At 39.6% G+C, this 16,422-nt stretch overlaps 2 protein-coding genes across 16 annotated transcripts in view; both read left to right on the forward strand.

Annotated features, from left to right (window-relative positions):
* Positions 1-11,220, forward strand: part of TCP11L2 (t-complex 11 like 2) — a 15,704-nt gene extending 4,484 nt beyond the window's left edge. For 2 of the 15 annotated variants that reach the window (XM_062492111.1, XM_062492110.1), the window contains exons 2-10: positions 681-854; positions 2,098-2,233; positions 2,469-2,589; positions 3,312-3,532; positions 4,404-4,540; positions 5,540-5,727; positions 7,116-7,297; positions 8,011-8,183; positions 8,765-11,220. In XM_062492111.1, coding sequence (XP_062348095.1) covers positions 719-854; positions 2,098-2,233; positions 2,469-2,589; positions 3,312-3,532; positions 4,404-4,540; positions 5,540-5,727; positions 7,116-7,297; positions 8,011-8,183; positions 8,765-9,009 — 1,539 coding nt within the window. In that variant the 5' untranslated portion in view covers positions 681-718 and the 3' untranslated portion in view covers positions 9,010-11,220. The other 13 variants (XM_062492113.1, XM_062492112.1, XM_062492114.1 and 10 more) reach the window with 13 other exon arrangements.
* A 1,223-nt stretch (positions 11,221-12,443) lies between these two features.
* Positions 12,444-16,422, forward strand: part of POLR3B (RNA polymerase III subunit B) — a 71,485-nt gene continuing 67,506 nt past the window's right edge. Inside the window, exons 1-5 of the mRNA XM_062492121.1 lie at positions 12,444-12,509; positions 13,963-13,995; positions 14,514-14,570; positions 14,655-14,719; positions 15,087-15,162. Of these exons, the coding sequence (XP_062348105.1) occupies positions 12,444-12,509; positions 13,963-13,995; positions 14,514-14,570; positions 14,655-14,719; positions 15,087-15,162 (297 nt within the window). The remainder of the gene's footprint in view (positions 12,510-13,962; positions 13,996-14,513; positions 14,571-14,654; positions 14,720-15,086; positions 15,163-16,422) is intronic.

Genomic DNA, 16,422 nt, shown 5'->3' on the forward strand with positions numbered 1-16,422 from the left:
GTGGAGTTTGTTGTCTGTGCTAAATAGGATGTTAGACTCAGAGCTGCCATTCAATTTAAACCTGAAAACCTATCCACCATATCCCTATTTGGGACCCATATTTGGGTCTGTGCCATTGTTGATCTGATTCTGAGCACAGACCCACCTAAAGCAGCAGGCCAGACTTTCAGCTACACCCTGTCAGAAATGTAGTATTCTGAATTACTTGCCTGTTCTCCCCCTGCAACTTCTGTGTTTGCTTCACAGTCATTACACTTGGTGCAGCCTGTTTGTGGAAGGAAACTCATTGCTAAACACCACTTCTTCATGAAGTCAGGTGGGGGATTGTAACATCATGAGATGCCTTTATGGACATTGAACAATACCAAAATTCTTGCAACAAGCAGCTTCAGGGGTTCATGTGGGTTGTCTTTTATTTTTTTAAATATAACAAATTTAGGGATTGTCTCTAACATAACCATCAAGGTATGAAACAGCTGAAGGTGCAAATCTTTCTTACAGAGCAGGTACAGTTTTTGATAACTATATGATTCCGCATGTCAAGCCAGATCCTTCCTTTGCTTTTCCTGTTTAGGAAAGGCAACTTCATCTTAATTCACAATATAATGATCAGTAGCTGACTTTTGAGAAACAAACAAAAGTAAGTGCTGGTTTTATGGGAATTGTGTTTGTCATTCCAGGTCTTGTTTACTGTGTAAACAAGGTAAAGGGAATCAGAATGCCTCTCAGTGATGACCAGAACAGTGACTCAGATTCTTCACGCCTCTCAGAAAGCACAGCTTCTTCCAGTGACTCGGAATATTCCAGGCAGAGCTTTAACAGTGACTCTTCAAGCAAACCCAGCTCCCCAGCATGTAAGCCTGTTTCAGCCTTACCTGCACTGTGCACGGACCAATAAGGCTAACTTACCTTGTTTCTCTTTGCTGTCGTGGGTAGAATCTGGGATTCTGAATCTGTTTGAGTATAAAGAGGGAGGCATGGCTTTCTCTCTGCTGTGGAGCAGTGCATCTCCTGTGTGTGGAACACCAGCAGCAGCTGTATCCATGGGGGTCTCCCTGTGCACTCCTTCCCTTCAGAAAGTGTAAGAACAAGTGTGTCACCACGGTCTTCCTAACTTTGACATTGGTAGCAGCCTCCTACTCAACCAGATATGCCTTTGTGCAGAGGGTGGGTTTCTTCTGTTTGATCCCTGCACTTGAAAATTAATTCTGTAACTTACAGATTTGTAATACTGTATCAAGTTACATGTAAACAATCTTAAATTCACATTTTTCTTTATTTAATATTGGAATCAAAGAGAAAACACAGATTTGGCCAAGGAAGATAATTTGAGTAATGGTAAATAAAACCGTGGTTAGGATGTGGTTTGTGTGTGTTTATAAGCATTTGCAGAGCATGCTTCTTACATCTATGTAAATGAAATCTTACGTTAGAACAAGCTAGTTAGTGAAGCTGCAGTTGGTGGCTGGCTTTTTGTCTTTCCTTGTTACCAGTCTTCCAAATTAGTATTTGAGGATTTAGAAGCTTTGGGCATTTGCTCTTTTTTTCCAATGTAGAGTTTTTGTCATTGCTGCTATCTCCTTAAAAAATGAGTATAACTTACATTCCACAGCAGATAAAAGATCTGCTGATCTTAAGTGGGGAGGGAAGGGTATGCAAGTCAGTAACTTCAGAACCTTTTCAACAGGCAGTATAGCCATTGTGTGCTTGGAATTATAGTGGACATCTGGTGTCTCTTACTGCCCGTGCTTTTGGTTGGGTGGCTTTTGACAGAACAGTTGGTAGGAAATCTGTGGAAGGCAAGATCCCGTTTTAAAGGAAAAAAAGATGTCGTAATTCAGATGCAGAAATACGAAAATGCTCCCCAAAATGTTTTGAGGCTTGTGTGGTATTTCCCCACAAACACACACACCCCTGATAAGCTGGGAGTTTCCTGAGTTAGTGTTTTATGGAGATATAAAGACTTGGTAATCTTGGGTTGCTTCTTCCAGAGTACTGGAGTCCAGTTAGCAAGCAGTAAAATTTCTAGGTTTTAGTATATTCAATAACACTTATCAGCTGTAGGTATTTGGCTTGAATTGATCTTGTTTGTTCCAGCAGCAAGCCCTCCCAAGGTTATCACATTTGATGAACTGATGGCAGCTACAAGAAATCTGTCAAACTGGACTCTAGCTCATGAAATTGCTGTAAATGCAAATTTTTGCATAAAACACGAAGACTACCCACAAAACAGGTAAGAGCCTGGATTTTACGAAGAGAAGCGCTGGTGGTGGAAAGAGAGGAGAAATGAATGGAGCGGTGTAGACTGTATTTTGGGAGCTGATGATCCACCACCCAAGAAAGATGTGGTTGCAGGGCAACATATCTGGGGAGGAATGTTTCCCAACAAGTGATCAGTCTCATCTAAAACATTTACAAGGTTGAAAGCTAACTGGAGTATTTTCCATGTCTAATTGATTAATCCACAGCTTTGCAGGCACAGTGAAACAAATAGTACACAAGGCCTTTTGGGATCATTTGGAATCAGAACTGAATGAAGATCCTCCAGAATATGAACATGCTATCAAGCTTTTTGAGGAAATTAAGGAGGTAAGGTTCTTCCTTCTCTGTATTGTCAGCTTAGCTCTAAGAGTCATTTAGTTCACTGAGGGCTCTCCTTAACCTAGTTGAGCCAGCACCTTCTAGTTCTTCCTTTTATAATATGAAGCCATGATTATTCAGAACTGAAAATACCATCTATTTGTAGTATATTTATATTAACCAGGAGTAAGGCCACAAACAAACAGTGGCATGTTCACTCAATTTTCACTACACAGTTATCAGTTGAAAGTCATGTCTTTTCCCAAAGCTTCACATCTCTACCAGCCTGTTCCAGAACCACACTGTGAGCTTAGGGCATGAACAATAGTATAAACATGACTGCACCTGCCCACGTAGAGTTCATTGATTATCACACAGGTGAGCATACAGACCTTCAATCCTGGCACAATGCTAAGTCTTTCAGAATTTTGAGTTAGCAAATGTTTGTTTTACAGGGTAACCTCCCAGCTTTTGAGCTAGTTTAGTTGTTGACTTGCTTTTTGTTTTATTGGCTTTGAATATTTTTGCGGAACTGTACTGGTGGGGTTTCTTTTCCCCAAACAATCCTTTTTTCCCCACTACCTTTGATAATGTTCAGTCTTAAAATGTCTGGTTATGATCTCTCAACTATATACACCTGACACGAATATCAAAATTTCACTAGAGTATATTTACTTAGTGGTTTGGTTTTTATTGATCAGCTTTTCCTTTTTTCTCCCCCTCTAATTTAGATTCTTCTTTCCTTCCTGACTCCTGGAGCCAATAGGATTCACAATCAAATTTGTGAAGTTTTAGATACAGATCTTATAAGACAGCAGGCAGAACACAACGCTGTTGATATTCCTGGGCTAGCTAACTATATCATCAACACTATGGGGAAGTTATGTGCTCCAATAAGGGACAACGACATAAAACAGTTAAAAGCGACTGACAATATTGTAGAGTTACTGAGGTTGGTATTTGAGTATGGTTTTTGGAGGAAAAAAAACTCCTCTCTGAAAGGGTAGTAGACAGTGGAAGGTGGGGGGGGGGTGGGTAAAGGAAGTCTGAAATTGTGTCAGTTTGCATAACACAGTTCTCAAACTAGAGAAAAACTTTCTGAACCATTAAAGGGGAAGAGCTCTGACACACACAGATTGTGTATCTTACTTTGTAATGAAATGGGTAGGATACCTAGATGAAACCAGGCAGCTTTGAATATCTAAGTTAACAACTCTTGAAATAATCTCTGTTTCAGAAATTTCTTTAATTTTCTGTCTCATTCATTCTCACAAAATGTAAGCAGCATGCTTGTACTGTTTCTTATTGAAGTGTTTATTGCATGCTTCTTCTGGTAGGCCAAACTTTGGATTTAAAGCTCTTCAGTTAAGATCTTAATATTTGAACAAAACATTTGCATAACAGGGCAGAAAACAGTGCTCCTTAGGTACACTGAAATACGAAGAGTAAATGGTAGTTGTTCCACTTTGTGTATATATAGCGATCAGAAGGATTGTTTCTCTTAATGCAATAAGTGGCCAAAAAGTTAAAATCTCTTCATTTCAGCTGAAATACACCAATTCATGTAGGTTTTGAAAAACTTAACAGGGCTGAGTATTTAGTGATGCTACATTAGTCCTTTTTAACTTATACCAAGCCTTATATATACTACTCCTTCAAGAATTCCAGATGATAGGTAACATATCTGTTACTCTGAAATGCCACTGAAGGAGTTCACTTCTCCCAGAACTGATGTTAAAGTGATAACATACATTTGCTTTGCGGGTGCTAGTGAAAATCAATACGCTAAATTAAACTGTGAAATTTTAAATTCCTCTTTTCAGACAAATATTCCATGTTTTAGACCTGATGAAAGTGGATATGGCAAATTACACAATTAAAAGCCTTAGACCATACCTCTGGCATAACTTGGTGGACTACGAAAGAACAAAATTTCAGGAAATTCTTGAAGAAACACCAAGTATGTACCATGCTATATCTAATTTAAACTTTTATTTGAAAAAACTATTTAAATACACACTGTAAATACTCTGTAAATTGCAGTTAACTTAGAGGAAAACTTCAATTTCTTGTCTGTATCTAAGTAATGTGAAATTTTTTTGACAAGCAAGCTATCACTGCTTAAATTGCTGTCAAGTTTGTCTATCTGTAGTCTTTCAGACAAACTTACCTTTGCCAAATTGGTTGGTGTCTGAAAAACAAACGAGTGGTGACTCTTGCTGTCTGGATTCAGAAGCCCTACATAAAATGAGACTTCCCTCTTTTGTGTGCAACAGTTCTGTTGTTAGTATGAAGTAAACATGAAACCAGTGCCTGAAAGCTGGAAGGGGTAAGATCAATTTTTAGTAAACAAAAGACAGGCTCTGAACAAAATTTCTTAGATGATGCCAAGTCAACTTGGTCCACTATTACACGTTTTGTATAATTTGGTTCAACAGTATGCAGAAATATATCCTCCAAGAAGAATTAGTAAACTTGCTAACACCTGGAGCAGGGACTTCTAAAATGGGCGCCCTGAGCCACTGACAGAGCCTGCAGTGTTTATATATGCAGCCTGAGGAAAACTCTGCCACAACAAATCAAATGTTTTAATCTTCCTTCACCTCTGCTTTTCAGTCTTATACCCTATCTGATAAGGCCTCTCCAAAAAAAGGAAAACAATCCTTTGGGAACTCGAACTTTGAGACTTCTACTACCTAAAAATCTTGTCTGAAGTCTTACCAATTTGTGGCTGGGTTTGTACAAATCAGGTAGAATTTAAAGGTGACCAGTGGAAGATGATCACTATAAGAAACTGAGAGAATTACCATGTGTGAAGACTAAGCTGTCCACTTTCTTTGTCTTCAGAAGTTGAATTCTCTTATGTATGTATGCAACTCTTGTATTTTTTTTTTCTTCTCAAGGTAGTGCTTATTTTGATGAAGGCATGCAGTAAATCTGTGCTATTTGCAATGCTTAGGTGCCCTGAATCTCACAACAGAATGGATAAAGGAATCAATAGAAGATGAATTGTCATCTATTTCTCATGAGTCTTCGTCATCCCCTGGTGCTGATAGTAGTTCAAAACCAATTATTAGTCCTACACTGGTGCTAAACAATGGCTACTTGAAACTGTTACAGTGGGATTATTGCAAAACAATTCCAGAGGTAAGAAATATATTTTGGTGTCTTCAGTTTATTATCTGTATGAAATCATTGGTGTGATATAATAATCCTGCTGTTGATGCCAGTAAGTGAATATTGTCTTGCGTTCCTTTAAATTTCTGCACAGTAGATTTGAAATTTGGAGATTATATTCTAGCCCAGTTTCTGAAATTCAAGATGGGCAAGTCAACAACCAGAAAAGAACAAGGTAAAGGCTGTTCTCCCTCTTTACAATCGTAGCTCACCAGCTCCACCCTAAGAGCAGTCTTGGCTGTGGTCAAAGGCTGGGCCATGTATTGACAGTACTTGGCTTTGTCTATCTTCAAAAGGACTGACTGTAGCACCCTGTTTCCCTAACAGCAGCAGGAATTGGTGGAATCACTCTTTGGAACAGAATCAGTAAAAACTTGAGGCCTCTAAAGTAGGTATTTACCCTTTCTCAGTGCATGTAAACTATTGCTTCAAGACTTAGTGTTCAGTTTTTCCCTCCAATTCCTGATTACTGACCTCTGCGACTTTCCATAAAGCTGGTGTGAAATTTGCCATCAGTCAGGGCTAAAATTTGCATCTCCAGGGAGGGCCTTAGCTATATGTGAAGTGGCCTGGCAGAGAATTTGTTAAATACATGGGGATGCTCTCAGAGTTCTCTGTGTTCTTGGTGTTCTCCAGTCAGTGGACAGAAGGGAAACCACCTTCTTACCTTTCTTTGAACAGTTTTGAGTAAGAGCTACATACAGATGTACTCTGGTGGATCTAGCTTGCCATACTATGAAGTTGCTACCAACTACAGTTGGATGTTAATTCCAGTGTGCTGCTCAGGTTGAACTCTTTGTAACCTCAAGTTAATTCCAGCTACATCTTGCTGTGGGGATTACTTATGTTCTTGGTATGATCAGCTGGCTTTTTGCCTGGAGCAGGTTATGTATCACTTGCAGAACCTGCTCTGGTGGTTGAATTGGTGGTTGTCAAGCACAGTTGTTCATTATTATCCATCAATTACAAATTGTGGCATTTTTTCAAAAGACACCTAAAATCCAGAAGACTGTGCCATCTGTAACTTGGTCATTACAATGTCCTCTGGATCCTCTGAGCATTCCATGTCGTGGGCTGAATTGTTGGTTGCAGATTTGTCAGCAGTGATGAGGAATAAGGTGCAGTGTCCTCAGTTTCCTTATTACTTTTCTTTCCACCACAGGTTTACTTCTGGTACTTGTACGTAATGCCACTTGATGCTGTACTACATATTTGGGCTATTTCAGTTGCTGTCTCCTCTGGATATGTGTATTTGTGATTAAAAATAGTAGTGCTTCATGACTGCATCCTAGATCCATCCTTTTCCTCTCTCTCCATCTTTTTTTTTTCCTAAACCAGTTTTATTGTTTCAATTCTAGACTCTAATAACAGATGAAGTTCGTCTTCAGGAGTTAAGAGAAAAGCTCAATGAATTAAAAGTCATAGCTTGTGTTTCTCTCATAACAAACAACATGGTGGGTGCAGCAATTGTAGATGTGCCTGATTTTGCTGACCAGTTGAAAAGGATCTCCCTTCCTCTTCTTGAAGGCATGAACAAGAAGTAAGGCCTTTTCTTTACTCCCTTATTTTTTATTTTTTTGGACTGGGAACAATTCTAGTGTCATAGCTGGTGCTTGTTATCAATAGGAAGATACCAAATTTGATTCATTTATATATTCCCTTTATGATAAAAGGCCACTATATGTTAGACATGTGTTTTCAAAGGTAGATTTTAATGAAATCTTAGTCTTGATGTTAATGTACAGATTTTGGAACCTAGTAGTAAAGTTCATTCATACCCTCCTAATACTGGAGAGACTGGCAATACATTCACTAAATCCTCTTGGGAGTTGTTTCAAACTTGTATGTAGTTCAAGTTACTTGGTTGCCTGTTTCTTCAGCTGCTCCTACTACAAAACTAGTCTGGTGTTTGTGACTGTCTTTTTAAAAAGAGTTTTCCACTCTGTTTTTTCTCATAAAATGTTATGCACGTGGCCCAGAAAAACACCTAGGCACAAGGATAAAGTGAACTGGTGGCACTGCTGCACATTTGAAATCACTTTTCCCATTTGAGTCACAACTAGGTCCTTATTTTATCTTCCACATAGAGATTTTCCTGTGTATGTAAACTTACATAAATCTGCAGCAAAAAATGAAAACTTATCAAAATTCTCATTGCAAGACCAGGTTGAAAATAAAAGGGGGAGAAGTGAGGGAACTTTACAACCTATGCTACAGAAACTACAGAATTTAATGCTTTTCTGTTTCTTCCAGAAGTTTTGATTTGAAGGAGGCTCTGAATGCTATTGGCTTCCAGATTTGCAGCGCAGTGAACAAGTCTCTAAGTGAAAGAGGTCTTCCTACTCTTAGTGAAGAAATGCAGAGCAATTTAATGGGTCAAATTGCTCATATTGTTGAAAAGAATAATCCTGTCTGTTCTTTGATTGGTTAGTAAGAAGCTGCCTAATTGTCATACTGTATGTGTCTGTTTATAAACTTACTCCAAGCAATCTTAATCAGCTGTCTGATTATCTTCTAAAAGCATTTTCTTACTGCAGTAAAGTACTGGCTCAACTAAGACTAAGGAAATGTTGTTTACTTAGAGATGGTGTTCTTGGTATGCTGCAGAGCACGGTTAGTAACAGCTAGAAATAACTGTAAAAATGCATGTAGAGACAAGCCTAGACAGCCTAGTATTTTGGAGAAGAATTTAGAAAAATTAGTGTTATTTAGTCTTCTTTCTGTCCATTTGGGGTTTAAATCTAGTGGGTTTGTTTATTTTCCTTTGAGTCTACTTCATATTAGTCAATGTGACTTGTTGCAGTAGGTTTATGCTGTGTTCACCTTGCCGTAGCCAAATTTAAGAAGCTTACAGTATTGTTTCCCACCCCAACACAATCTTGGGAAAGAGTTGTTGCTTACATTGTTGGATTTTTTTTCTATGCTGATGTTCAGGGTACTTACTGAGTGACTATGGCTTCATCTCGGGTTTACATTTGTTCTGAGCATACTTTGTGTTCCATTTCAGACAAACGGATCCAGCTCTTCATGAGAAGCTTGCTTGCTCTTCCAAGTTTCCAGAAGTGTATGCCTACTGTGCCAGGAGGCCTTTCTGTAATTCAGACAGAGATAGAGTTGCTGGGATCTCAGTATGCAAGCATTGTAAACTTCAATAAAAAAGTGTATGGACCATTCTATGCAAATATACTAAGAAAACTGCTTTTTCCTGAGGCAGCAATGGAGAAAACAGAAGCAGAAACATCTAGCAGTTAAAAAACGTACCCTTTTTTTTCAATCTTCCAAGACAGTGGGGAAGTCGCATCTCTAAGAACAGCCTACTCCAGTGACTGTTGATGGGAAAAGGTCTTGTAAAATGTATACAGATAGTTTCTGAAATTCACTGTAAAGAAATTAATTTCAAGGTCATATATATATTTTAATAGAAAAATATTTGTTTAATGGATTGTCACTTATAACAGCCAGTGAATTACTAATTTCCATAGCAAGCATTTATTGTGACTCGCAGTGGGAAAGAACTGGCAATGTACTTACTGTTTTGCCACCATCAAAACAATGTTATTTTTCAACTCAAATATATTTACATATAGTGTGCATATTACTAAATGACAAAACAACTATAGATAAAATGTACTATGCTTACATTGTATTTTTGTAGAATAGCATCTCAGACAGCAATTATGTTTCTGAAAGTACTTAGAAGAAGAAAGTATAGCATAACTGCTTTAGTAACCAAGCCCAGGTTCATACTAGGCCAAGTTCAGGTACTCCTGCAATTACTGGACCCAGAACTTTGCCTCTTACATTAAGGAATGCCAGTGGTACAAGCTGTTTGCAGGATAGCATTAGTTACCGCAGCAGCACTCACCACTTTGAGTAGGAATCATTCAGAACCTCTGGAGTCTAATCAAGATTAACAAGAAACACCTGAGAAACATGATGGGGGGGTTGGAGTAAATTTCTGTATATAGTGTTTATTCAGTGGAGGTCATACAGATCTTTAATACTTGTATGTACTGGTCTTTGATCTTAATGGATGGGTATGAAGTATTTTTAAGTTAGATCTTTCTAACCTTTATTCCCAAAATCACTTAATACTGACTTTACAGTGTAGCACAGAAGAACTACCCCTTTCATGCCCTTATCCAACAGAATGTATGTTTTTTCACAAGATATTCTTAGGCATGAAAGCAAGAACCCATGTAATTAGTAATTTTTGAAAATATTAACAGATTCACTTATTTACGGAGTGTGTGAGAAATGCTCCCATTTTCCTCAAATTTCTTTGACCGTGCCCCAATACTTAGTTCCCATTTAAGGCATTGGGAATCTTGCATACAGAAAACGAATAGAATTGACATTGAGAAATGTGGAAGCGAACTTCTTTAAGTTTAAACAGGCTTTGTTTTGCATATTTCTGATTACTGGGATTAGGTAGTGCTGGAACACACATTATAGACATGTTCTTGTCTATTAAAAGTGAATAATTTACTTGAAAATTATATTTTAATATATTACCATATAATACTCCTGTAATGTGTCACACAAATTGTTTATGTACATAAAAAAACCTGGGCATTATTAACACTGTAGTTCATTTCTACAGGAATGTGTACCCTTTATAGCAAAGGAAATTACTTCTATTCAGTTCTTCTCCAGTGGCCAAGGACTTTAGTAACGTGTACATGTTAAGGAAAACTTTATTCAAACTGCCTTTTTAGAGAAATTTCTCTAGTGCACTTCTGTTCTATCCTGTGTAAGAACATTGCACAAAATAAAGATGAACACATATTTTAAAGGGAACTGTTTCCTGGAAAACCTGAGAGAAAGGAACTCTTAGACTATAATAACAGTGCCACTAGGTAAACCAGGCTTGCTCATATGAATATGAAATTTTGATAAGCAATGAAAAATCAGTAAGAATACATTTCAAAAGCAGGTAGAGGGAATAAATCTTAGTAGTTTCCTACAATTTTAGAAATATCTACATGATTTTGAGCTTCAGCCAAAAGAGAATTCTATGAACACTTGAAGTGTAATTGAAGTGAATGACACTTGAAGTGTCATTGGTAATATGATTATGAACTTTTAGTTGTAATATTTTATATCCATTCTATTGTACAAATAAATGTCAAATTATAGCTCTTTAATGAGCTGGGAAAGCTGTCATAATAGTTTTTACCAGTAAATAGTCAAAATACAGCATTTATTGGGTAACTTACAAAGGGCATTTTATAGCATGGCCTGTGATTTAAGTGATTGTTTAATGTGTTTTAATTTAATGTTTCAAACATGGACATTGCATCTGTTTAATGTCATGTGTTGCATGCTGTTCATGCTACTGTGACTGAAATGCACTTGCCTCTACTCAGACACTGTCCTTGTGAAACAAGATGCCATTCTGTAGCAGCTTTGTTAAAAACCAAGTATTTGAGGGTTTGTATGCATTAAATTTTATGCATTTCATCAGTGGTGAAAAGTCATTTATACAAACTTTATTAAATGCAACGGATTTTTAAATGCCAAAGAAATGACTCCACTAATATTCTGTTGTGACTGTTTTTCTGTTACTTCTCAGGAGCAGCTCCAGTGTAGTGACTTTAACCCAGCTGTACAAGTACTATTCAAAAGAGTTGCCTTGTTAAAAGTTTGACGAAGGATGTGTTGGGTTTGCACGGCAGAGTTGGGAGGGGGGGCGGACTGAAGGGGTGGCTTCTGGGAAAAGCTGCTGCAGGCTTCCCCCTGTGTCCGACAGAGGCCTTGCATGGACTAAAAACATGGATTGCCACGTATTAAACAAATTATCCACTCCCTGTGCGCTTTAGGCAGGAAATCAAAAAGAAGGAGTGTGAAATGTTACTCCTCTTTAGGGCTGGGGGCCTTAGTGCCGTGAATGTTAATCCTGTAGAACTTGGGCCAGAGCAGATGTGTGTATCTACTGTTTTCACACTCTGCTTTAGAACTTACTTACCAATTACTATATTTACATATATATATATATATATATATATATAAAATCTCAAAACCTTACTACCACAGGAACCTGCCACGATCACTAGTGCTTCGTGTTCAATCTTGAACTGGGGCAGGTGAGTAGCTCTCCATTTGACTCAGATTTTGGTGTCTCTATAGCACCGACCCTTGCAAAAGAGAACAAATAAATTTGTAGGTGATTCAGCTACAGCATTCAATGATAATAACAATAATAATAATAGTAATAAATAAAGCTAAAAGCGGATACCCCGCGTTACTTTATGTGCTAAAAACTGCAGGAAAGCAGTTTAAAGCCCAAATGCTCCGTGTTCTGGCTCGGGAATTCAGGGGGAACACCCAGGAGAAGCCAGGCTGCAGGGCTCCGTGAGGGCCGGGTTGTAGGACACCGTGAGGGCCGGGCTGCGGGGTTCCGTGAGGGCCGGGGTTGTAGGACACCGTGAGGGCCGGGCTGCGGGGCTCCGTGAGGGCCGGGGTTGTAGGACACCGTGAGGGCCGGGCTGCGGGGCTCCGTGAGGGCCGGGGTTGTAGGACACCGTGAGGGCCGGGCTGCGGGGCTCCGTGAGGGCCGGGCTGCGGGACCCTGGCCGCGCTCGGCGCTCGGCGGTGCCCGGTCTGCGCGGGGCCGGAACCTTCGGGCGCCGCGCCGGAGCGCGGGGGGACGCGCTGTGCTGCAGCGCCGCGGTGCGCGGGTGGCGATGGAGGCGCTGGGTCTGGGCGCGCTCACCCCGGAGCAGGCGGCGGCCCCGATCAACACGGTGGAGGTCAGAGGGGCGAGGGGCGAGCGGCCGGGAGCGCCTCGGGCTCTCCCGGAGCGTGGCCGGGCTGGGGTGTGATGGAATGGGGTAGAAGGAGTCGCCTGCCGGCGCACACGTGGAGTCCCCCTGCCCGTGCTGCGGCGCTCGGGGTGCGAGTGTGTGGGGAGCGGGGGGTGGTTTGGTCCGAGCCGCCCCTCATGAACCCGGGCTCGGCCTGCTGAGGTGCGGTCCTGTCCCCAGTCTCTGCCCGACCTGTGTCCCGCAGTGACGGAGCGGAGTGGGGTGGGGTGGAAGGGACCTCAGAGCTCATGTCCTTCCATCCCTGCCATGGCAGGGACACTTCCCGCTACACCAGGAGTGCCCCTTCCAGCCTGGCCCTGAAATATTTACTTAAGATTAAAATCGTTGGTCATCAGTTTAATTGCATTACTATTTGAAAGATTAAACCTTTTTTAAAAGGCATAGCATTTAAATCAACTGCTCTTCACCTTTCCAGACTGTAAACGCTACTGCATATAAGGCACAAAGGACCAGTAGTAAAAGCCACACTATACTGCATGTGTCTCTTTTTACGGCATTAGCTTTACCATTATTAGATGTTAAATTGGGATCACATGCAGGATTAGTAAATTAACACACAACAGCAGTGAAGGCTGAAAGCCAAGAGCACCATCAGCAGTTCTCTGGATATGCAACTTTCTATAGTTTTTTTGGGGTTTTTTTGTTATTAATTTTGTCGTGTTTTTTAATGGTAGTAGGTGGAGAAGCATGTGAGGGCTGGGAACACTCCTCCTGAATAAAGGGATTTTGTCTCTAGCCAAAGATATGTGCAAGCTTTTGCACTGCCGTGGTGGGGGAAAGTGGAGTTGACATAAAGAGATGTTCCCTGTGATCATTGAAGGTTAGAAACCGGGGAAAGTTTGTGGCAACCTTGCTACTCTAAACAATTGTCAGTACTTTTGCTAAATCTTTGTAGAATTTAAGGTCCTGATAAGTGTTACAGAAACTTGTGTCTACAAGTGCTACTCCCAGGACTGAGGTTCTTGCATGTATTCTGTAAAGTAAAAGTTGTAGGAACTCTTTGATTTCTATGAATATAATTCACAGTGTTAAGAGAACAAAACAAAAAAAGTTAGTTGATTCTAAACGAGGACATGATGCTATGAAATTTTCTAAGAAAAATATGTTTTCACATAATTTGCTCTTAGGAAGGGCTGTGTGCCATTGCATCTGGAGTAAATACTGCAGATATGGTTTACTGAGATGATCCACATAATTTTTATCCATCTCTGTTGACTTTAGACAGTCTTTTTGTTTTTTTCCTAAAAGGATCTGGTTTTAAATAATGTTACTGTTCAAAATACAACAATAACAATAAAGCATGCAGACAAAAGGCTCAGGCATGTTAGATATTTGGCTGCTCCTTGGAAAGGTGTTTCAAACTGTTTTTTGTTTTCAGGAAAAGTGGAGACTTCTTCCAGCATTTCTAAAGGTTAGTGCTACACACTCATTTCACAGTGTGAATACTTCATCTCCTTTCTAACTTTACACTCCCTTCTCGCTTTTACTGTTTCCCAGAATACCTGTCCTCACTTTCCTGTGGAATTTGTGGGTTTTTTTTGGTTCCTTACAGTTATCAACAGGCTTCTTCCATGTATTGTTTTCTTGATTAATTTACAGGTTGTTTTGTGGAGACATCCTCCTAGAGGGTTGCATTTTGGTTTGATTATTCTCAATCCATATTGTATCTATCTAATGCTTCCGGATTATTTTCCTGTTTTACTGGTTCTCAGAGGCCCTATCCATGTTCTTTATATGACAGCTCTGGTGTAAACTTGGAAATGTAGTGTAGAACCAGAGTGAGCACCCAGCCACTCACCAGGTTTGTCAGCCAAAAGAATTTAGCACAGTTATCCAAAACTAGTTATAAATGCTTATATATTAATTTCCACCTTGTGTGATTAACGTTATTGAAGCTGATTTTATCTGCTGTGTGCATGTACTTTTCAGGTGAAAGGCCTGGTGAAGCAGCACATAGACTCATTCAACTATTTCATCAATGTTGAGGTAGGCTTTCCTGGGGAAGGGGGGAGAGTGGCACTTAGTCCTCAGAGAAGGCTATGGTTCCATTTTGTTCTTTTTCTCCTCCAGATAAAGAAAATCATGAAGGCTAATGAAAAAGTGACGAGTGATGCTGACCCAATGTGGTACCTGAAGTAAGCATGAGATTATTTCTCTATCAGTAGCAGCATGAATACTGTCTCACGGGTTTGTTATCAGCCATAATGTGTTTGTAAGCACTTGCGTAGGTATAAATCAAAGGGATGTTTTCCATGACTTATCTCTTACTCTATGCAATGAAAGATGGGAAGATTTAAAGGTTTACTGCACATGCAGGCTAAATTTTAACTAATTCAACCACAACTGAAATACAGTGAGTTACTTTGATTAATAATGAGCAATGTTTTTTCCCAACTCTTGTTTACCAAAGTAACTTCATTTTTTGGTGTAAGCAAAATTTTGCTTCCTTCAGGTTGCCTGAAAAATATTTGCCTCATTGCTTATTTTGAAACTGTATTGCAGGTACCTCAATATCTATGTGGGTACTCCAGATGTGGAAGAAAGCTTCAATGTGACACGGCCGGTATCACCTCATGAGGTAATAAAAATGTTTGCATCTGTCTTCTTGTGTTTTTTTATCTTGAGAATGTCTTGGATAGTAGCTGCATGTAATTTGGAGTATGTGCATGTTACATTAGGTAGTGCAGTGCATTCCACCATCTATAAAAAGAAGCCCCAGAGATTTAAACATCACGGAATAAAGCTTTTTAATTTTATTTTAATTTTTTTTTTGCTGTATTCAGTGTTTTGTGTTAGCTGAATTTGAGTGGGTTTCCAGGAAAGTAGTGGAAGTACTTCTCTTGCTTAATCTTGTGGATCTCCTTATGACAGAGCTGAAGTCCTTGTGCTGTAATGTAGGGTTCTTTGATATTTTTATTAACTTATTTTTAATATTAGCCTTGCTACTGTCTGCACCATAGATCACTTCAGTCTCTGTTTCTCTTCTAGTATTTGGGGACATCTGATTTTTTGCTCATATTTTTAAAGTCTGAAAGTTCAGAAAGCAAACATGGAAACTTTAGGCAGAAACAGATGGAAATTGTTAAAATGACAAGCTGCAGAGGAACCTCAGCCTTCTGAGGAGTATATTTAATTTCATTGTAGTGCTGTAGACGTGTAGGTTAACAAATGGATTGTGTACTTCTGGAATAAAGGTGTGTTGCAGGACACACTGCTGTGACTGAAATCAGAAAATCTCTTGGTTTTGACCAACAGGTTGTAAAGGTTGTTTCTGTATGTATGAGAAAGCCATAAGCTAACAGAACCTTTGAACTTTTTAGGATTGCTTTCATGTATCTAGAGCCATTCAGTTCTCTTCAAAGTGCTCAGGAACACATTATTTCTCTCTTGCTACTGTGCTGTGAGATTTATACCATTGTTACAGAGGTAGTGACCACTTTGTTTTGGCCTCTGAAGGGGGAACTGAGCTTGAAACTTGCAATCATCTACCTGCATACAGCCTGTTGTCAGCCTCATAACTGAGTTCACATATCAGGTGTTTTTTTTTCTTTGCTATATCCACTTGATACTTGAAGTTGAAATATCTCTTTGTCATCTAATCTAGACTATTGTGGCATCACTCTATGCTGTGGAGGAATTCTGTAAGAACCAGCTGTCCAGTGGCTGCCACTTGGGCACAGCCACTTTCTGAGTCCAGTGACCTGGCTCAAATCTCATTTTGGTTTGATGGAGAGCTTTGAAATCAAGGCAGTAACTCAGACAGATGTCATACATGAGAGCTGCTGCATCTCACAAAAGCACAGCTAACATTAAACCGGTAGATGTGAATGTGCACAAA

This window comes from Cinclus cinclus, chromosome 4, assembly GCF_963662255.1.
Source record: "Cinclus cinclus chromosome 4, bCinCin1.1, whole genome shotgun sequence".
NCBI lineage: Eukaryota > Metazoa > Chordata > Aves > Passeriformes > Cinclidae > Cinclus > Cinclus cinclus.